We start from the raw sequence: 19744 nt of genomic DNA, 5'->3' as shown, positions 1-19744 counted from the left end.
ATGAGGTACAAGATGTCGAGTTCAGGTGGGTTGGTAGGGCGGACTCGGCGCCGGGTCTTCGAAGCGTCCAATCTGCCGGAGAGGGCCGGGACGATTGCAACCCGCACGGGTCTTTGGTGTTGGTGATGCAGAGCCTTATTTTCCGAGTAAGCCGTCAAGGCCGGTATCTCAAGTCCCTATTCGGCTTGATGTCGCATGTGGCGTCGTGTTTCTCGCCCAATGCCCATGCCCAAAGCAGTCGTCGATGACTTCGTTGCTTGATTACTCGTGCGCGTCGCTATCGGGATTATTGCGGGATGGCCGTGGTATCGAGCGGCTCGAATCGCTGCTATTCCTCGCTAAGGTCTCTGATTCGCGTCAATGGCTGACGTCGCGGTCGAGGGGGGAGTTGACGTTGCCAAACTTTCGAAGTTCAACAGGGTAAAGCCCGGCGATTTCGGTGATCGGAACCCCAGCGTGGGTCGAACCCCTGAAAATTGCACCAATTCAGCAACGGCGCGCCTGGTGGGGCACCTGGGGACCACGGTGGTCCCACTGGCACGGGAGCAAGCGGGTTTGCCAAGCCGCGCAAGGCTCGACGCCAAACTTGACATCACCTTAGCTAACGCGCTTCGTTGTTCTCGACACCGACTTCACTGCACCCACGTCCCAATTGCGCCCGGGGCAAACCACACCGCACAATGTCCGCAACTGCAACAACAACGCTGCCCGCCTGGGCAGCAGGTCTCAACAACCCCCCAGCGCATAAGTCAAAACAGGCTGGCATTCCCGACCCCCCGGGATACCCCTCGTCGCAATCACCGTCCAACTCCAAGGTAGAGCTCCCATCCTCTTTGCATCAGGTGCAGGCAGTCGATGGGATTGCTAACGAAGGCGCTCGTAGAAGAAGGATGCCAAGGACCCGAAAGCCGCCCCGCGACAGGCGCCAACACCCGAGGAGATGGACACGTTGAAGCTCAAGAAGGCTTGGGAGGTGGCGCTGGGCCCGATCAAAAGCTTGCCCATGACGGGCATCATGATGTACATGTCGGGCAACTCGCTGCAGATCTTCAGCATCATGATGGTGTTCATGGCCTTCAAAAACCCCATCATGGGCATTCTGGGCACCAACCAGGCCTTTGAGCGCTTCGAGACGGAAAGCAACCGGGCCAAAATGCTCCAGGTCAAGCTGGCGTACGTAGCCATGCAGTTGGTTGCGTTGGCGTTGGGGATATGGAAGATCAACGGGATGGGGTTGCTACCGTGAGTGCGCCGGAATGCAGTGAAAACAGACGCGAGACTAACAAACCATGGGCATAGAACAACGAGATCGGACTGGCTTGCCTGGGAAGCGCAGCGCGAAGCCGTGGAACATGCGGTACCGGCGTTATAGACAGAGCCATCATAGAAGTGGAAGAAGCAGCATGTTTGGGTATATCCAGTATAGAAAACAGCGCACGGCGGTCTGGTTGGGGTTGCATCTTGACCCGCTCGTCCGAAACACGTCCGAAGCAGGCCATCCGGTCACTTGAATATACATATATTCGCACATCTGCCGCCTCAAGGCCAAGATGTTTATGGGGTAGCAATGGGGAGGAGAATATCATCACGCAGGAAATTGACTGCTTGGACCCACACTTTGGGGGCGGCTGCCGAGACCAGCGCTGAGCCTTGTGCTGTGCCCCACAGGCACATGTCTCCATGTCTCGGCAAGGAAGTTGGGAAAGGGAAAAAAATCCCATCAAAATCTGGTCCGCGCTCCAAACAAGCCTCTGTTCAAGCGCCTCTCTTCTTGCTTCCTGGTCCAGTGACTCGGCCATTGGTCATTTCATGACTCATGTTGATAGAAAAGACGGGGCTGTTGGTCAAAAACGGAACCGTTGCCGGGTTTTCCAGGGTTGTCGGCCGAGTTGACCTGCACGGTCCTTGTGTTCAGAATAGAAATTGGATCCCAATGCACCAATTGCATCGCCCCCAACCTGACCGCTGGGCTGTGTTTGCTGCCCGCATCCTCCTGATCGCCAATCTCGAAACCCACAGCCCTGCGCGACTGCCCGCTTTTTGGTTTGTCTGCCACTCTGTTTTGTAGCTCCGCTCATCACTGATCCTTTAGGATTCCGTCCTGCTTGCCTGCCTTGGCAGTTCATCTCAAGCTCTGGCACGCCTCCACAGCTGGTGGAGAGAAGGGAAAGGGAATCTTCAAACGGGGCAAGCTGGGGTCTCCAGTCGTGGTCTGTACACCAAGCGCCAACCAAGGCTAGGGGCGAATGCGACCCTCGTGCCACTGCCGTCGGCTATGAACTGTGGGACTATTCTCGTGTGGTACATGGACCTTTTTCCAAAGGCACAGATGGTTGCCGCCCCGTCCATTGGATAAACTGGGTAGGATTGACTGGCCTGGACCTCCACAGCCCAAGGCAGCAGCGTGGAGCCGCCTGCTTTGATTAAAATATCAACGGTCCAAATGCCTTAAAACAATGAGGATTCCGGGTCCTGGCCCACCAGTCCCAGTCCTGGGTAGTATATCCGAGCCCACCCCGAAAACCTACTAGGACCTGGAAGTGATATACGCTCGGGCCGCTACAAGTAGGACGAGAAGAGATTTCTGAAGCGCCCACTTTGCAGTTCTTCCAGACATAATAAACTTTCCTTTCCCACGTCTATTGATCCTTCACTGGTTCCTCTCTACACATTATTATTCGACTTGATTTTGGGACAAGAAGAAGAACCGCAACCATGCTTAAACCCATCAGCCTTGGCCTCCGGGGCCTCTTTGTACGCACCCCCCTCCCCCACTCGACAACACACAACGCCCAGCTAACCGCGTTTAGTTCGTCATGGCCCTGACCATCCTGGCCCTCGCGGCAGCCATGATCGCAAACCAGGTGTACGACACGCCGCCCGTCACCACCCGCTACAGCACCTTCACAGGCGGGTTTGGCATGATTGTCGCCGGCGTGGGCGTCCTGTGCACCTTCGTGTCCTTCGTCCCCGAGCTGGTCCCTCTCGTGCTGGACGGCTTGGCCGCTCTGTTTTTCCTTGGTGGTGGCATTGTAGGTTTTTTTTCTTCTTTTTTTTTCTCTTCTTTTCTTCTTTTTTTCTCTCTTCTTTTTTTTCTTTTCTTTTCTTCTTCTTTGCCTTCTTCTTTTCTTCTTTTTTCTTCTTCTTTTTTTCTTCTTCTTTTTTTTCTTCTTTTCTTCTTTCTTTTTCTTTTCTTCTTTCTTTTTCTTTTCTTCTTTCTTTTTCTTTTTTTTCCCTTTTTTTCCCTTTCGATCTTTCTTCCTCCCCAACCACCACCCCCCTTCTTCAACCCTCCTCCACTTCAAGTTCCATTTCCCTCCCCTTCCCCGCCCGACCTTCCTTAACACCCCCTTTATCTAACCCCCCTTACCTGCCCACATGAAACTAACCCCATCCCCCCTCACAGGCCTGGGCCTACGGCCTCAAAGACACCTCCAACTGCAGCAACTACGAAGCCATGCTGTACAGCCCGCTGCTCAACCAAGGCAGCATCAGCTTTGGCGACAAGACCGGCTACGGCGTGGCGGCCGGGGAGGACGCGACGCCCGAGTCCATCATGAGCGCGCTCAAGGGCAACTGCCAGCGGGCGCAAGCCGACGAGATCCTGCAGTTCCTGTGCTTTGGTTTGGGTACGGCGCTGGTGGGGCTCGGGTTCTTGCAGAGGCGCCGTGGTGGTGGTGGGATGCACTCGGGGGCATACGTGGCTTAAGTGCTAGGCAAGGGTCATGGAAGCGTCACCGCCATGGGTGAATGAGGAGTGGAAGGGTGGACTTGGGGTTCGGATTATGGGGGGTGGAATAATGACACGACCAAGGATGGGAGGAGTGAGTTTGATGTTAATGACCGGGGGCTCGGAAGGATGAATGGAATGAACGGAATTCGCGATACCAGGGCGGCATACATAGTTACCATCACGATAGCGGAGTCGTAATGTGAAGAGGAAAATCATTAATATCGGGTATCCTACATGACTAACAAAGCAAACTATTCCGACCGGAACCAACTAACATGACCAAATCCTCCATCGTTGCGTCATCGCCCTTTTCCTCATCATCTCCCGACATCCTGTCATCTGCCGTACATAGGTATCGTTCCCAAGACACAGACATCCCAGCCGCCATCCGTACATCATTCCCTCCCGACATAAATCCACCCACATCTAACCCGACATAAACCAACGCCAAAAACAAATCCGCCCTGCTCATAGAAGACATCTATCTATCTCACCACTCCCCAACTGCCCATGCAATAACCCCCTACCGCCGCACACTACTAGCAACACTGCTCATCGTGTCACTAATCTTGGTGCCCCACCCGCCCAACCACTTGGGCACCTCGATGCTCATGCGCACCTTGCCCTCCACCACCATGTTCACCAGCCCAATGACGGCAAACGTGGTGCTGCCAAGCGCACGGAACACGGCCAGGCCCGCGACGGACCACAAGATAAAACGCAGGTAAAAGTTATCGCCGATGGAGGCGCCGCCGTAGGCCTCGCTGGCGGCCATGGCCAGGGTGGCGTTGGCGATCAGCCAGGTGACGACCATGTAGGTGCGCACGCTCTTGTAGTAGTCCTGCTGCAGCTGCTCGTCCGAGATGCCCGGTACAGGAACCTCAACACGGTCGCGCAGGTTGCGGAGCGCCTCGTCGTAACCGGAGTCGATATCCAGCTGTTCCGAGGGCATCTCCAACTCGACGGTGCTGCCCTTTCCGATGGCGCCGCCCAGGTCCGTCTTCATCACGTTGTCGCCCTTGGTACCCCACGTGACGTCGTGCGTGTTGCAGAAGGCATAAATCTGCAAGGTGCAGATGTACGACGGGAGCAGAATGAGGTACTGTAGGAACGACGTGAACATGTGCCACGGATCCAGGTAGAGAAAAGACATAAGAAAGTACAGGCCAACGGTCGATGCCGTGGACACAATCAGGTTGGTGAAGACATTGTTGCCCAGCGAGATGCTCGTGTCTTCGTTGTCTTTGTCGTCTTTCATAGAGAACTGACGCACGACAACGTAGATACAGGCAAACAGTGTGTAGGCCATGATGACAGCGTAGATGATCATCGACGCCAGGTACATTTTCTTGGCACCTTGCGGCCGGTTGCCAAGGGAGAGGATGAACTGTGTCGAAATGAGGAGAACCAAGACGTAGCGGAGAATGATGAAAATGTACTTTGCTGCGCCGTTGAAGGGGTCGACTTGGGGATCGGCCAGGCCACCAGCGATGAAGTAAAATGTCAGGTAGAAGTTGGCGAGGGACAGATACGTAAAGATGAGCTGGATGAACTGGTACACAAACTCGATGTGTAGCAGGATCTTCCGGGCGATGGTGTGGTCCGTCTGCCAGATTTGCCGAAAGTGAACCAGCGAGTAGACAGCCGCGAAGAAGGCGCCGTTAAGCCAACGGCGCCTCTGCGAGACAAACTCGGGGACGGTATCTGCAAATGGTTAGAAGTGGGCGGACGGCAAAAGGAGCTTCGTAAACATACCTGGCACGTCCGTCTCGCCAGTGCAGCCCTTGACGTACTTCAACACCCATCTCTCGCCCCGTTTGGCCACCAGCTCCCAGCACAAAATACGATCCTCGGCGAGATACATGTTCGCGGTGAACACGTCGGCGTGCTGGCCGTGCAGCGTCTCTCCCTTGAAATACTGACTGAGGGGTCCGTGGCCAGTTTCGTCGTTCTGTAGCGCGTGATATCGGTAGGCACTGAGAGCGCCGGGTAGTACCGTAATGTACCCGAACACGCTTTCCAGCGGCTTATCCAGGATATTCGACAGCTTGTACTCGAAATTTTGCGAAGCCACCAGTGGATTCAGGAGATTTTTGCCCCAGGCACCTTTCATAGCTATGATCTCTCCACAGGCGCCAGCCACGTTGGAGTCCGTATCAAAGGCCTTCCACAGATGGTATAGCGCCTTGCCAGTAGGACGAGTACCGACATCCAGGAGAATACACACGTTCGGGTTGAGGGCTTTTCCGAAGGCATTGAAGAACCAACGGTGCGAGTTGAGCTTCTTTTGGTTCTTCTCCTTGAGACAAAAGATCATCTGGCACGGCACGATCCCCTTCTCGGCGCCCTTGAACTTGAGATCCGAATCGAGTGATACCTGCGTAGTGTATTCGTAAACGTGAGCTTGGACGGCTTTCTGGTTGACGTAGTTCTTCGCGATGCCATGCTGGTACACGCCCATGGCCGCCAGCGCGTCCAGAGTGCGTGGGTGGATCTTTTCGCGACCGTCTGACACGATGCAGACGACAATCTTCTGCCAACCAAACTCTCCCCAGGTTCGACTGCGGTTCCGGCTGCAAAAGTGGCTGATGTTCTTCATGACCGCGTGCATGGTGCGCGTGAAGCCGTACTCGTCTTCGTTGTACATGGTGATGCAGATGAACAACTCGGTCTCGCGCGCCGTCCTCCCTATGCTCTGGCGCAGCTTGTAGCCTCTGTCGACAAAGTCATCTGGGTCGCATGTCACAGCCGTGTACCGCATGTGAGTGAACTCAATCTCGTCTCGGCGCGGAAGGAAACTGTAGAGGATAGTCGGAATTTTGCACTCGAGGACGAGTTCGCCGTTGATCAACTGCACTTCTCTCCTCATCATCTGTGGCGCGCGAACACCGCGACGCTCCTGCTTCCCTTCCGGGGCTGGTCCGTACCGATCCGTCTTCTCGTCATACGACACATCGGTGGCTTCATCGCTGAGGGTCACTTGCGACTCGGCGTACGAGTCACGATAGTGGTGTCCGCTCCTACCTAGATCCGACTCAGGCGCAAAAACATCGTCAGGGTCCTCGGTAAGCGGGATGCTAACGGTAATATCGTCATTAAACGACTGGTTAGAGCCGCGCGGCCCTGCCGAAAACAAGGGCGCCGGAGGCAGAGGCCGCCTAGGGCTGCCGCCGTATGTCGAAGCAGGTGTGCCGGGCCGGGGGCTGCCGTTAATGTCTGCGGGCTCGTATCGGTTGCTGGCAGGCGGCGGTCGACCGTACTCGGAAGAGTCGCGAATGGGGCTCCATGGCCGCGTTGGCGATCCGTTGTCGATGGCCGAGTTGTAGGAGCTGTAGGAGGGGTCCGGAGGGGGCATGTGCGGCGGATCAAGGATGGATTGGCGAGAGTCGAGGGAGGGCTCGTAAGCCTGCCTAGTTCGGCCTCTGTTCACGTTGCTTTTATGTGAGCTCATGCTTGGTTTCGGGGTGAGACGGTCCTCTTTAGGAGATTCTGATTCGCATCGAGCCTGGAACCGCGCTCGCTTTCTTGGAGATGGGCCCTTCGGGATCACGGGCAAACTTCCTGCAACTTGCTCGGGAGTTGGCGACTCCAATTGTTTCTTTCTCTGCAGCCGTATGGTTGAACAGTGACTGAGAGGCCTGCCACTTTTCACTTTCTCTTGCGCAGTAGGCTTCGGCCGCGGGCCCGTTGGGACTGGAGCGCCGGCTGAAGCAGGGGTGTTGTTCTTCTGCGGCATTGATCTTTCTGGGCGCAGCCCGAGAGCTTGGAGCATCTCAGGCGTCGCTTTCTCGGTAGGCAAGTGCACTCGCTGGAGTGGCTGCAAAGACGGGAGGGAAAGAGGAGGGGGAATAAGAAGCTGTGGTAAGACATACGTCGGCCGCGGGTCGTAAGTTACAGGCTCCTCCATGGATGTGAGCAGGCGCACGGCAGCGCCATGGTGCGGCGTGCCAGTCGGCGTCGAGTCGTCCACATCGCCATACGATGGGAGCGTGTACTCGGGAGGCGGCTGGCGTGCGGGGGAATGTCGGTCATCCATGGTGGCTGCTGCTGTGGCGGCGAGGCCGCAATGATAAAATTGTGTCTTTGAGACACGCGCTCGGTGGTTGTGTCGCGCAGCTCGGTTGGAATGCGCGAAAAACTAATTGCGATTGTCGCGCCGTCTGTAAGGAAGAAGTGGTGGAATGCGAAGCCTCTTAGATATTAACTAGTCTCGGCGCAATCCACAACGTGTTGATCGGTGATTGATAGATGAAGACGCTGGCTGCACACTGGCTGTTGGTCAGAACAAAAATCGAAAAAATGGCGATGAAGAAGTCCTAAACTCGGCTAGTGATCGTGGAGCACAGATCAACGAAGTGGAATGCGATATCCTTCATCGCAGGAGCTGGAGGGGCACCTTCCTCAGTCTTGTTTGGTCGCTTCATCGGGGGTATGTTGTCGGGGCAACGCGACGCAAGTCATCGTGGGGAGCCCCACTCTTCTTGCCAGGGCAGCCAAGCCATTCGTCGATCAGTGGCGCTTGCGATTCTGTGGGATCGTCGCAAACCCAGACTCGATGCCTGCCAAGCAGTTTACCCCGACTTTCCCGAAGGGAAACAAGGGACGAAGACGAAGACAACTCTGGCCAAAAAAAGACGAACTCCAAATAGAGGTGCCCCAAAATCTTCGACCGCAGGAAAGAAACGAAAGCCATTCGAAAGCCCAAAGGCTTCTTTTTAATTGACTCGGGTTCTTTTCTTTTATTTATTTTGCTTTGTTTTCTTTTCCCTCTTCTTTCCTTTTTTTTTTTTCTTTTTTTTTTCAATTCTTTCTCTTTTCTTGACTTTTGCTCCCTTTTCGAGTTCGGCTTTTTGTGGCCAGAGAGTGAAGGGACACAAGGAACACAAGGGGCACAGGGGTCACAAACCGATGTCGGCAGCACCGGAGCATGGCGCAGCAGAGACAGTTACGCGCGTAACATGAGTTACATCGACAACAACACACCCTTGGATAAACAAACCACAAAACAAGAACAGATGGCAATGTGCAGTTGACATTTTCGACGCCTAAAGCAATGATGGTAACGTAAAGTAACGTAAAAGATAAATGCAGTGCTCAAATCTCAGATGCATGCGCCCGCAATTAATCTACAAACTCCCGCCCTTCCTTCCATCCATGTCTTGACAGTTTTACTCCTCGTCCGACTCCTCTTCGGCAACCTGCAGGAGTCTCAGTTAGCATCATAACACAATGCGAGGCAATCAGTCGAAACAAGAACTCACCCCCTCATGGAAGTCCCGACCCTCCTTCGTCTCCTTAATGATACCGGCCCGAATGGTCCAGTCACCAAAGCGCTCGCCCTCGTTGCGCTCCTGAGCATACCGCTTCAGCATGGGCTTCATGATCTCCAGGATCTCCTCCTCCTTGATACTCGAGCGATACAGCTTGTTGAGCCGCTGGCCGTGGTACCCACCTCCTAGGTACATGTTGTACGCGCCGTAGGCCTTGCCGACGAAGGCGACCTCGGCCAGCCAGGGGCGGGCGCAGCCGTTGGGGCAGCCCGTCATGCGCATGACGATCGAGTCCTGCCGCAGGCCGTTCTCCTCCAGGCAGCCCTCCAGCTTGGAGATGAGCACGGGCAGGTAGCGCTCCGACTCGGCCATGGCGAGGCCGCAGGTGGGGAAGGCGACGCAGGCCGACGAGCTGAGGCGCAGCGCCGAGAACTGCACGTTGTCCAACTTGTACTCGGCCATGAGGGCCTTCAGCGCAGGCAGGTCCTCGTCGGCGACGTTGCTGAGGATCAGGTGCTGGTTGGGGGTGAGGCGGAACTCGCCCTTGTGCACCTTGGCGATCTCGCGCAGGCCCGTCTTCATGCGGAACTCGGCCGTGTCCTCGATGCGGCCGTTCTCGATGAAGAAGGTGAAGTGGTTGAGGCCGTGCTCGTCCTTGGTCCACCCGAACGTGTCGACATTGCTGTCGAAGTGGAACGCCCGCGCCGGCTCGAACTGTTGGCCCCAGAGCTCTTCGACCTTGCCGCGGAATACGTCGACGCCCAAGTCGTCGATAGTGTACTTGAGCCGGGCGTGCTTGCGGTTCTTGCGGTCGCCAAAGTCGCGCTGCACTAGCATCACCTTCTCGCAGGCGATGTGCACCTCGTCGGTCTTGACGAAGCCGAGCGTCCGGCCGACCTGCGGGTAGGTCTTCTTGTTGTTGTGCGTAGCGCCCATGCCACCACCGGCCAACAGGTTGAAGCCCTCGAGGTTACCATCGCTGCCCTTGATCGCGATGAGGCCAATGTCGTGCGCGTAAACGTCGACGTCGTTGTGCGGCGGGATGGCGATCGAGATCTTGAACTTGCGAGGCAGGTAGGTGGGGCCGTAGAGCGGCTCAAAGTCCTGCACCGCCTCACCGGCAACCTGCGTCTTCTTGTCGTCGTCGTCCGTGAGCCAAATCTCGTGGTACGCCGTTGTCGCGGGCAGCAGGTGGTCGCTGATCTTCTTGGAGCACGCGAAGACCTCGTGGTGGTACTTGGACTGCGAGGGAAGCGGGCTACACATGACGTTACGGTTGACATCACCGCAGGCGGCGATAGTGGTCATTAGGGACCGGTTAATGGCCTGCATGGCAGGCTTGAGCTTGCCCTTGACGACGCCGTGGAACTGGAACGTTTGCCGAGTGGTCAGCTTCATGGTCTCGTTGCCAAGCTCATTGCTGATGTCGTCCATCTGGATCCACTGCTTCGCCGTCGACACACCACCGGGAAGCCTGCACCGGATCATGAACGAATAGGCGGGTTCCAGGCCCTGGGCCTTGCGCTCGTCACGGAGATCACGGTCGTCCTGCATGTATGTGCCGTGGAACTTGGTGAGCTGCTGGTTCGAAGCGTTGATGGCGCCCGTCGAGGTGTCCTTGAGTTCCTCGGCGATATTGCCACGCAGGTAGTTGGACGCGATCTTGATGTCCTCGTTGGTGATCGGGGGAGGCTCATCAGGAAGCCCCTCGACATTGGCCACGCCAAGAGCCTCCCATAGCTTGGGCTCCCACTCCTGGTAACCCGTCTGGAATCCATCCGGATCCTGGTCGTCACCAAGCCCGATATCCGCCAGCCTCGTCGCACCGAAGTTAGCAAGCACCCTGTCGAGATCCTTGCCGGGCTTGTTGTAGTATACCCGGTCCTCCTTGCGGGGCCAGTAGTGGCTGTCACCGAGGGCAAAGACGGAAAATCTGACGGAAGCCAGGTCGAGCTCGGTGTTGTCCTTGATGGCATCCCAGAACGCCTTGCCGTTTTGCGGGAACTCACCCTGGCCGGCTGTGCAGGTGAGAATGACAATGTTCTCCTCCGTTGGCAGGTCCTCGACCGGGTAGTCTTCCATGGACATGACGGTGGTCTTCAGACCACGGGCCCTGCCCCTGGTGCCCAACCTCTTCGCCAGGGACTGGGCGTTGCCGCCGTCCGAACCGAACAGAATGGTGAGCGGCGCGCCAAACAGGCCTTCGAGCAACTGGTTGTACGCGTCCTTGGCCTGCCTCTTCTGCTGCGCCCGGATCTCGGTTCCGAAATCCTCTGACAGCACACCACCGAATTGCGGTTCGCTGCGCATCATTTGAGTGAGGCGGTTGTCCCGGTCGAGGAACTCCTTCAGTTCCTTCTTGATCCGTTCGGAGTCCAGAGAGAAGTTGGGCTCGCCCTTCTTCTCGTTCTCCGGGTTCCACCGGTACAGGGGCCAGTAGCCAATATCGACTGCCTTCTTCGTCTCCTGGAGGACCGTCAGAGGAGAGTCGTGCTCACCAAAGTAAGGGAGGTATGCCAGGACAATCGAGGGGCCGTTGAACTTGTCGGCCTCGTCCATGGCCTGGAGGACCTGGGTGTACGAGCTGTACACAGCCGTCGACGCGACGTAGGCGTTGCCAAAGTTCATGGCATAAAGCCCGATGTCCTTCTTTCTCCGGTTGGCGTCGGCTGCGGCGCGTTCTGAGTAGGGGGTAGAGTCAATGATCAGGAGGTTGACATTTTCACCGGAAGCCAAAACGTGGTGCACGCCCGAGTTGCCGAGATCGTATGACCAGGCGTCAGACCCGACAAGCCACAGTGACTGCTTGCGGAAGAAATGCTTGTTCTCCAGAAGCGACTTTGACAGGGTCGAGTTGTCGATGGTGAGTTTTGAGAGAGCATCTTCGGCGGCCTCCTCGGATTTCTTGACGTCGTCGGCGTTGGCAACCCAGTTGGCGAGGGCCCGCTTGGGGTTTTCAGTCAGAAATCCACCTGAGCTAGCCGCGCTCTTGACCTCGCCAACAAACTTCTTCCTCCTTTCCTTCCTGGCAAGCAGAGACCCGAAGCCATATTCGGGGGTGGCCGAAATGGTGTTCGAGATGCCGGCGTTATCGGATTCGAGAGAGTTGGCAATGAATGTCCTGGTGCCAAACAGCTGGGTAAGGATTTTGGTGTAGGCAGTCTCCAGCGTGGGCTTCTCCAGCCCAGACTCGGCAGCCTGCTCGGGGGCTTCCCGCTCGCCAACCTCCAAGTTTTGCACCGGCTTGTCGGAAGTCAGGTTCTGGAAGACGCCACGGAGTGCTTGCTGGACCGTCTCCTTGGAGATGTACCCAAGTTGGTGGCCGACAATCGTCTCGACAACACCAGCAGCGCTCTTGACCGACGTTAGGACGTCGATGAGAACGGGGCCCCACTTCGTTGTCTTCCTCGAGACCTGCTCAAGGACTGCGACCTTCTTTACTGTTCTTGGGATGGCTTCAAGCAGCTTCGCGCCCAGCCAGGGCCGGTAGAGCCTGGGGGCGATCAAGCCCGCATTGGCAAACGAGTCATCGGCCTGCGCCTGAGTGATGGCGTTTGAGAAGAGGGTCACATCGGACCCGAAGAGGAAGAGGCAAGTCTCGGCCTTGGAGGATCCCCTCCACTCAAATGTGCTGTATTGCCTCCCCACAAGCTCGTTGAGCTGGGCCCAGATGGAGGTAACGTAATTGTGGATATCTTCGGAGGAAACGACGGGCGGGGCGGGTTCGATCGTAGTCGCGGCTGATGGGAGGGGTGGTGAGCTAGCTGCGCTCTGTTGGCTAGACTTCACAGAGGAGGGTGAAGTAATGGTGGGGGATCCGGGCAGGGCAGCACCCGTGGCCACGGGTACGTTGTTGACAGCAACGTTTCTTGCCGCCAAGATCTCGGGCTGGTCAGAAACAACAGCGACTCGCCCGTCGTCGGCGTAGATGCTGGAGCCAGCAATGGGAGCGGACTGGAACCTCCGCACATTATCCAAGTTAATAACACTGCGGATGACATCGGCACTCGCGACATCAATGGGCTCCTGGCCAGCACTAGAGCTAGGGTCGAAGAAGTGAATCACACCCTTGCCGGAGCGGATAGCCAGGGCATGCGCTGTCAGGGCAATGTCATGGGCTTCCTGCAACGACCATGACTGCAGAAATGTCCACCCCGAGTTCCGGATCGATGTGATGGCCGAGTAGTCGGGGAAGGTCTTTGGCGTGAGGGCAACATGGAGCACTACTGGGAGATGCGCAAGCTTGTAGAGGTGGGCAATCGAGGGCAGGAGGACGGAGGATGTTGTCGTCACCGAAACCAGGCGGCCGGAGCGGATCGGGGTGAAGACGGAGAGGAGAGGGTCGGTGTTGTGCCTCACGGACTGGACCTCGGGCACGGCATCGCTGGTCTTTGCGACCAAGCCGGGAGTCTTGTTTGCGGCGAGCTGCTTGAGGGAGGTCGAGAACCCGGAATCGGCGCCCAACGAGGGCTGCACCGAGACGACCACATCGCTGGCGAGATATGCGATTGCGGCGACTACACAATGGGATTGTCAGTTTTGCCAGCTATGATATGCAAATTAACTCTGCGGCAAGCTACAGCTGTTATGCGAACACCCTATCGCAAATCTTCATGCCATCCCATCCATCGTCATCCCATTGACGATGCCAATGACAAGTTGCGATAAACAGCGACTGCGAGGCACCACATCATTTGGCGGGGCAAAAGAACTGCAAACTGATGGCACTTACCAGCCTCTTCGGGTGTCCTCAGCTTGAGGTCTGCCATCGTGCAACAAAGTTCACGAGCAGGATAATATTGACGGAAAAGAGTGCAGCATCACAGGGAAACAAGCCGTGTTTTTCTTTTTTTTTTCGCTGTTTAAAACCCTCAAAAGACCCTGACTCTTTATGGAAGGGCCAGAAGCCGGAGGCAAGCAATTAAAGGCCCTATATCGGCCCCGCAGCAGTCCCAAATTTGACGGCTGGGGAAGCAGCGCAAGAGGTGAGCGATTGCGTGATCGCCCTAGCGCCTCAGATCCCGGGTTTTGCCCAGAGCCCCCAGATCAACCAGCGAATTGCGCGCGTGGGATTTCAACAGCGCTTTGTCATGAATGCCCCCAGAGCTCCGCTGGTTCGTTGCGTGATGGTGTGATTCCCAGGTTTGTCATCCCCACTAACATATTGCCGTGGCATTTACTCTGCCATTTGTTAAAACGGCGTACTCTCGGTGAGTCGTTCTTTTCCCGACTCCCTCGACATCCTCACCTTCTTCGTTTGAGGTTCTCACGATGCCGACCGATAGCCGCCGAGCCGCCGAGCCGTTTAGTTTCTCCATTGACAATCGGAAAAGTGTCAACAACGGCGTGGGCAAGACCCTTCCTTTAACCCGCAAGCAAGCAAGGGGAAGATGGCATGGGTGGCGGCACTGGGCTCGGCAGGCCCACGTGCGGTTTTCTCCAACACTCAGACTCAGCAAAATCATCGGCCATGCCGGAGACTGCGATGGCTGACATCCCCCGTATTAATGTATTCGTCGAGGTCTATCCACTCTATCCCCTCCTCGCTCATGCAATCGAACCCCCGAATCCCGAAAATAACGCCAACCAACCATGCGAACCAATTCAACCAGCGGACAAGCACCTCGTAATTAGTTCCCGTCCAAACGCCTCCACGTGCGTCGGTTCAACCCGCGCTTCCCCCCACTACCCCTTGCCCATTGCACTGCCCATTGCCCACTGCCGCCCACTGCAACACATCTCCCTCACTCCCTGGTGCTCCTGAACTTGGAATTGACCTGGCGCGCCCATTCCTCATCCTCCTTCTTGCCACCCAACCAATACCCCCTCCCAACACGCACCATCACCCTGCCCAGTTTGCCCCTCCACCCCTCACCCAGCGGCGCGCCGACCGCAAACGGATCCGGCGACACGCCGGCAACCTCCTCCGCCTCGGGCATGCTCTCGTCCACAAAGCGCAGCAGCACCACGCGCGCATACGCCATGACCACCAGGCTGAAATACACCCGCACCAGCGTAAACGCCACAATCAGCACCATGCTCGCCGCCGTGTCATGCACCCCCGTGCCCGCCTTCACCTGCGCCTGCTGCCCCGCATCGTGCTGCACCTCGCCCGCATTGCTCGGCGACGTCACCACATCGTCCTCGGCGCCCGCAGGGCCCTTGGTATCGTGGAACTCGGCCAGGTACCAGGCCGTGGCGAAGGCGGCCGTGTAGGCGGCGCTGACGAGCGTGTCGACGGCGTACACCCACGCGAGCGCGAGGTTGGGCAGCGGGCTCTGCTTGCGCACGTGGGGCAGGCAGATGGCGAGCGCCGCGAGCACGAGGACTGAGCCCAGGTAGGCGGTTACTTGGAGTGCGGACAGCGAGTAGCCCGTGAAGAGGGTGAGTAGGCCATAGAGACCGGTCGCTTTGTTGAAGATGAGGGCGGTCGAGATGAGTTCGGTGCCGGTTTGCAAGGTCATGAAGCCCAGGAAGGACTGTGTTGGGTTGGTCGCATCGCGGCGCTTTGGTTAGCTGGGTCCTCTCGTGGTGCCTGGTGGTGATTTGGGGAAGGACGGAGGGGCAGAAGTAAAAACGAAACGAACCTTGGGCCGGGGCAGCCGCAGCCATGAACTCCTCGATGTTGACGGCATGTTAGAAATGGGGTTTGTTGTTCTCAATTTCTTATGGTTTGGGTGGTTTTGAACTGGGAGCGTCATTCCAGTGTTGCAGGTCGCATGTTGGACCTGAAGGACCCTTCGGCCCAGTGTCAAAGGTGGAGCGGCCTCTTCTTGGCCGTCACAGTGATCCTCGAGCCCACTGGCTGCGCCAGGGTCTCGGATGTATCGGCACAAACTGAAGTCTTTGGGGATTAGTGGGGCGCACGTGAGAGTGGTGATTGGCCGCTTTCCGGACGAACTCGCTCTCGACCCCTGAAACGGAGCAGATGTAACAATACAAGTACGAATACCTTATTAGGTCGTGAATGTACTCCAACCATTTTCACATCCTCTCAAACGCAGCTTCGAAACCGTCGACGACACCACCATGACCCTCCCTTCGAAGCGGTTCCTTGCATCTGTACCAGTACACTCATTACACGACTGCGTAGTAGTCTCGAGGATTGGGGATATACCTGCGAAGCTGCTTGGTAGGAAATACCCCACGATCTCAATATGACATGAAAGCGCGTTGGGTTGGTGATGATGCCGACATCTTGGCAAGGTGTTCGCGAGTCACGGTGAATCTGGCGTCGTGAATCCAACTCGGTTCCGTGCAGCGGCCCAGTTTCTGCCTGCGGTGCGCATCGGGATTTGTGCTGCTTGGGGAAAGCCATCGCTCATCCGTCTGTGTCTGAGAATATTAGACATAGTAGCACACATATAGTGGTGAACCCTGACTCGAGGAATCTGTTGGAAGGCCCAGGACCTCGCCCTGGCCCGCGCTCTAGTGTGCCTTGCTGCCCGCGGTTTAAGTAGTGTGGGCATGATGTAGAAACAAATGCGATGCTATGACAGTTTTGTGACTATCAAAGCCTAAAGATCCCAAATACCTACCAACCTGGGTATGAAAGAGAGCATGGGCGCCCTCAGGGGGGCGAAGTCTGGGCGGGGCCTGGAAGCTCGACAACACTAATAGAGGAGGGGCGACAGTCTCAATGTCAATGTCAGGAGATATGATCTGAGAATGGCAAGTTCTTCCTTGAATTGTGCTGCACCTGTTCGCATACCGGTACGTACCTAGGTACCTACTCACTGCTACTGTAGCTCCGTCGCTTGCCAAGGCTCATGGGTCGCCGGTGCGGATACGGCCCCGGATGATTGCCCGTGCACACGGGTAGGAAATCGGAGACATACTGTGTAAGCTAGATACCTAGGTGTACCTAGGTGGTTTTCTTCCAAAAACCACTGGGGCACCAGGGTAAAACCGGAGACATAAGCTAGGTACCTACCTAGGTAGTTTTCTTCCGAAAACCATTAGCTGTGAGAAAACGACTCCGTAACAGTCGGTGCCGGGCTATGAAAAGCCCAGGCAGTTGGTGCCGGGCTGCCGGGCTGTGAAAAGCTCCGGACCGGGCCAATGCACAAAGCTTTTATCCCGGGATTGTGTGGCGCCGAGATTGCTCGACTCAAGTTATGCATGCGACCCTAGCAATCATGTGGTTGCACATCTATGGAGACCTGAAAGCCACCTCAATTACGTACCTAGTTATGCACGGCACCAGCTAGTAGCTTCCGAATAACATGTAGGTAGTGGTTACTTCTCGAACACCGATGCGTGACCGGGACGTTGAGCGTCCTAATGCCGATCTACCTAAGGTACATAAAAGCCTCCTGCCTCCTCCTCAACTTTTGCGTTCCATTTCCTTGCAGTAAGTCATCCGTTCTCAACCACCACAATGCCTATGATGTTCCTTGGTTTTTTGCACTTCGTAGGAGTGCTTGGGGCAACACTTGCTGGAGTAAGTTGTTAATGTCTGCTTCATTGCTTCCTCCCTACGGCCGATTCGAATACTAATGTCGGCTGTCCAGGTGCTGTTTCTCTTCGTCGTGAGAAGCGTGTACTACGCCTTCTTCCATCCGCTAGCTGAAGTGCCCGGCCCCAAGCTCTACGCATTTTGGGACCTGCCGTATCTATACCACCTCCTACGCGGCGAGTGGCCGCACAAGCTGAAGCAGCTGCACGCCGAGTACGGGCCCGTCGTACGGTTCACCACCAACAACGTCTCCTTCACCACCCCTGGCGCATGGAAAACCATCTACGGTCACCGCACCGCCGGCCAGGAGACCTTCCAAAAGGACCACATCACCTACCGCCCGACCACATCCGGACACCCACACATTGTACTCGCCAACGACAACGACCACCGGCGTCAACGGCGCCTGCTCTCGCATGCCTTTTCCGAAAAAGCATTGCGCGGTCAGGGAGACATCATAAAGCACTACATCGATCTCTTGATCACCAAACTCACCGAGCAGGCCCGCTCTGGTGAAGTAGTCGACATTGTCCGATGGTACAACTTTACCACCTTTGACCTAATCGGCGACCTCGCGTTCGGCCAGCCGTTCGGCTGCATCGAGGGCGGCGGTTACCATCCCTGGGTGGCTATGATCTTCGACAACATCAAGCTCAGCGTCTTCAGCGAGGCTCTACGGCGGCACCCGGCGCTAAATTTCCTTAAGTCGCTTCTCCTCCCTCAGAAACTGGTGCACAGCCAGAAGGAGCACTGGGCGCTGGCCGAACAAACGGCCCAGCGAAGGATTGCGAGTGGAAATGTGTCGCGCGAGGATTTCATGTCCTATATTCTGCGGCATAACGACGAGAAAGGCATGACTCCCGAAGAGATCGTGGAGAACGCGAATGTTTTGATTATTGCTGGGAGCGAGACGACGGCGACACAGCTGAGTGGGACGACGTTTTATTTGTTGAGCAACCGGGATAAGTATGAGAAGTTGGTGCGGGAGATTCGCGGTTCATTTGAGACTGAGGAAGATATCACCTTGCTTGCGGTGAATGGGCTACAGTATATGAACGCTGTGTTTGAGGAAGGGTTTCGCATGTGTAGGATATCACCCGATATTGGTGCTTTCACTGCGGCATTTCTCGCTGACCCTGTGAACCCAAACAGATCCCCCGACACCCCTTACCCTATCTCGACGCACGCCGTCGAAAGGCGAGCACATCGAGGGATACTGGATCCCCGGCGACGTGAGCAGAGCACATCATTCCTACTTTTTTCAGCAAACTAACAGCGTGCCGCACGCATAGACGGCAGTAGGAGTCCCCCAGTGGGCGTCCTATCAGAGCGAGAGCAACTTCCGTGACGCGAATAAGTTTGTGCCCGAGCGTTGGCTCGGTGATCCCGAGTATGCCCACGATGTGCGCGGTGTGCTGCAGCCGTTTTCGGTCGGTCCGCGGAACTGCATTGGGAGAAAGTATGTGTCTGCCCCCTTGCCTTTTGCTCTCACCTTTGGTGTATAATACGAAGCTCTGCGTGCCGGTGTCCCTGTACTGTTTAATGTTACTGACGCTGAGGGTACTAGTCTTGCCTATGTCGAGATGAGGCTCATCCTGGCGCGGCTGCTGTGGAACTTTGACTTGGAGCTCATGCCCGAGAGTAGGAATTGGAGCGCTCAGAAGATTTTTACGCTCTGGGAGAAGGGTGGGATCAATGTGAAGCTCTTCCCGGTGTTGAGAGAATCGCCCAACAAGTAGGTGAAATCGGAGGCTTTTCGGTGTATTAGTGGCGGATAAAGTGCCGCAATATCTTCTGAACCTCGGCGACGTCCCACATGCAATTAGCCCTTGGACTGCTTCCAGTTTGCATTGAAGGTAGCGATCACCGGGGTAGACCAGTACGAGACTAGGGCGACCATTGACAATTCGGTCGAGGATAGCGGCGAAGCCCGTAAGCTTCAGACCGAACTCAAGACACTGCGGGCCGACCAGGCCTGAAGGATAAACAGCCGACTTATCGACCTCTAGAACAGGTTGATTAAAGCACTTGGCAAAGACTGTGTAGGACCTTTCGATCTTAACGATAGTTCCCCAGGATTGATTCTAGGCCTCGCTGACTTAGGAGCCTCTTATTCCCCAATCGACAAAGACAACCCAAGATCGCAGATCCCATGACGCTGACCGACGGGGAGAGCCAAGAGTACACCACTTGGCTGGTAACCCTTAAGCGGAAGTTCCAGGGAAACTAAGACCTTTTCCGTATGATAGAAGAATTAGAAGGCTCCTAGGCAAGAACTTCCCG

At 56.2% G+C, this 19744-nt stretch overlaps 6 protein-coding genes across 6 annotated transcripts; 3 read left to right on the top strand and 3 right to left on the bottom strand.

Moving 5' to 3' along the window:
- Positions 1–680: 680 nt before the first annotated feature.
- F5144DRAFT_488631 (uncharacterized protein) lies at positions 681–1372 on the top strand (the record flags this gene model as incomplete). Its single annotated transcript, XM_066785672.1, has 3 exons — positions 681–815; positions 899–1242; positions 1300–1372. 3 exons carry the CDS (start codon positions 681–683, stop codon positions 1370–1372), a joined length of 552 nt encoding a protein of 183 aa, XP_066643953.1.
- Positions 1373–2478: 1106 nt separating this feature from the next.
- F5144DRAFT_264013 (marvel domain-containing protein) lies at positions 2479–3859 on the top strand. The gene is made up of 3 exons (XM_066783563.1): positions 2479–2754; positions 2811–3032; positions 3407–3859. The coding sequence occupies exons 1-3, from the start codon at positions 2716–2718 to the stop codon at positions 3707–3709; spliced, it is 564 nt and encodes a 187-aa protein (XP_066643952.1). The 5' UTR covers positions 2479–2715; the 3' UTR covers positions 3710–3859.
- An 87-nt stretch (positions 3860–3946) lies between these two features.
- On the bottom strand, positions 3947–8100 carry F5144DRAFT_621496 (glycosyltransferase family 2 protein). Its single transcript, XM_066792068.1, has 3 exons — positions 7606–8100; positions 5489–7155; positions 3947–5437 (listed from the first exon to the last, which is right to left on the bottom strand). Exons 1-3 carry the CDS (start codon positions 7767–7769, stop codon positions 4257–4259), a joined length of 3012 nt encoding a protein of 1003 aa, XP_066643951.1. The 5' UTR covers positions 7770–8100; the 3' UTR covers positions 3947–4256.
- Positions 8101–8743: 643 nt separating this feature from the next.
- Positions 8744–13965, bottom strand: F5144DRAFT_263775 (uncharacterized protein). Its single transcript, XM_066783561.1, has 3 exons — positions 13736–13965; positions 8995–13520; positions 8744–8931 (listed from the first exon to the last, which is right to left on the bottom strand). Exons 1-3 carry the CDS (start codon positions 13770–13772, stop codon positions 8902–8904), a joined length of 4593 nt encoding a protein of 1530 aa, XP_066643950.1. The 5' UTR covers positions 13773–13965; the 3' UTR covers positions 8744–8901.
- Positions 13966–14747: 782 nt separating this feature from the next.
- F5144DRAFT_603525 (Inositolphosphorylceramide synthase subunit Kei1-domain-containing protein) lies at positions 14748–15638 on the bottom strand (the record flags this gene model as incomplete). Its single annotated transcript, XM_066791285.1, has 2 exons — positions 14748–15482; positions 15591–15638. 2 exons carry the CDS (start codon positions 15636–15638, stop codon positions 14748–14750), a joined length of 783 nt encoding a protein of 260 aa, XP_066643949.1.
- Positions 15639–17501: 1863 nt separating this feature from the next.
- Positions 17502–19506, top strand: F5144DRAFT_651441 (cytochrome P450; the record flags this gene model as incomplete). The annotated part of the gene is made up of 4 exons (XM_066793030.1): positions 17502–18546; positions 18614–18693; positions 18754–18920; positions 19029–19506. 4 exons carry the CDS (start codon positions 17502–17504, stop codon positions 19198–19200), a joined length of 1464 nt encoding a protein of 487 aa, XP_066643948.1. The 3' UTR covers positions 19201–19506.
- Between the last annotated feature and the right edge of the window lie 238 nt (positions 19507–19744).

Source organism: Chaetomium tenue (assembly GCF_020726465.1).
Source record: "Chaetomium tenue strain MPI-SDFR-AT-0079 chromosome Unknown F5144scaffold_4, whole genome shotgun sequence".
NCBI classification, from domain to species: Eukaryota; Fungi; Ascomycota; class Sordariomycetes; order Sordariales; family Chaetomiaceae; genus Chaetomium; species Chaetomium tenue.
The sequence above is the reverse complement of the archived record's forward strand: the minus strand, read 5'-3'. Positions and strand labels throughout refer to the sequence as shown.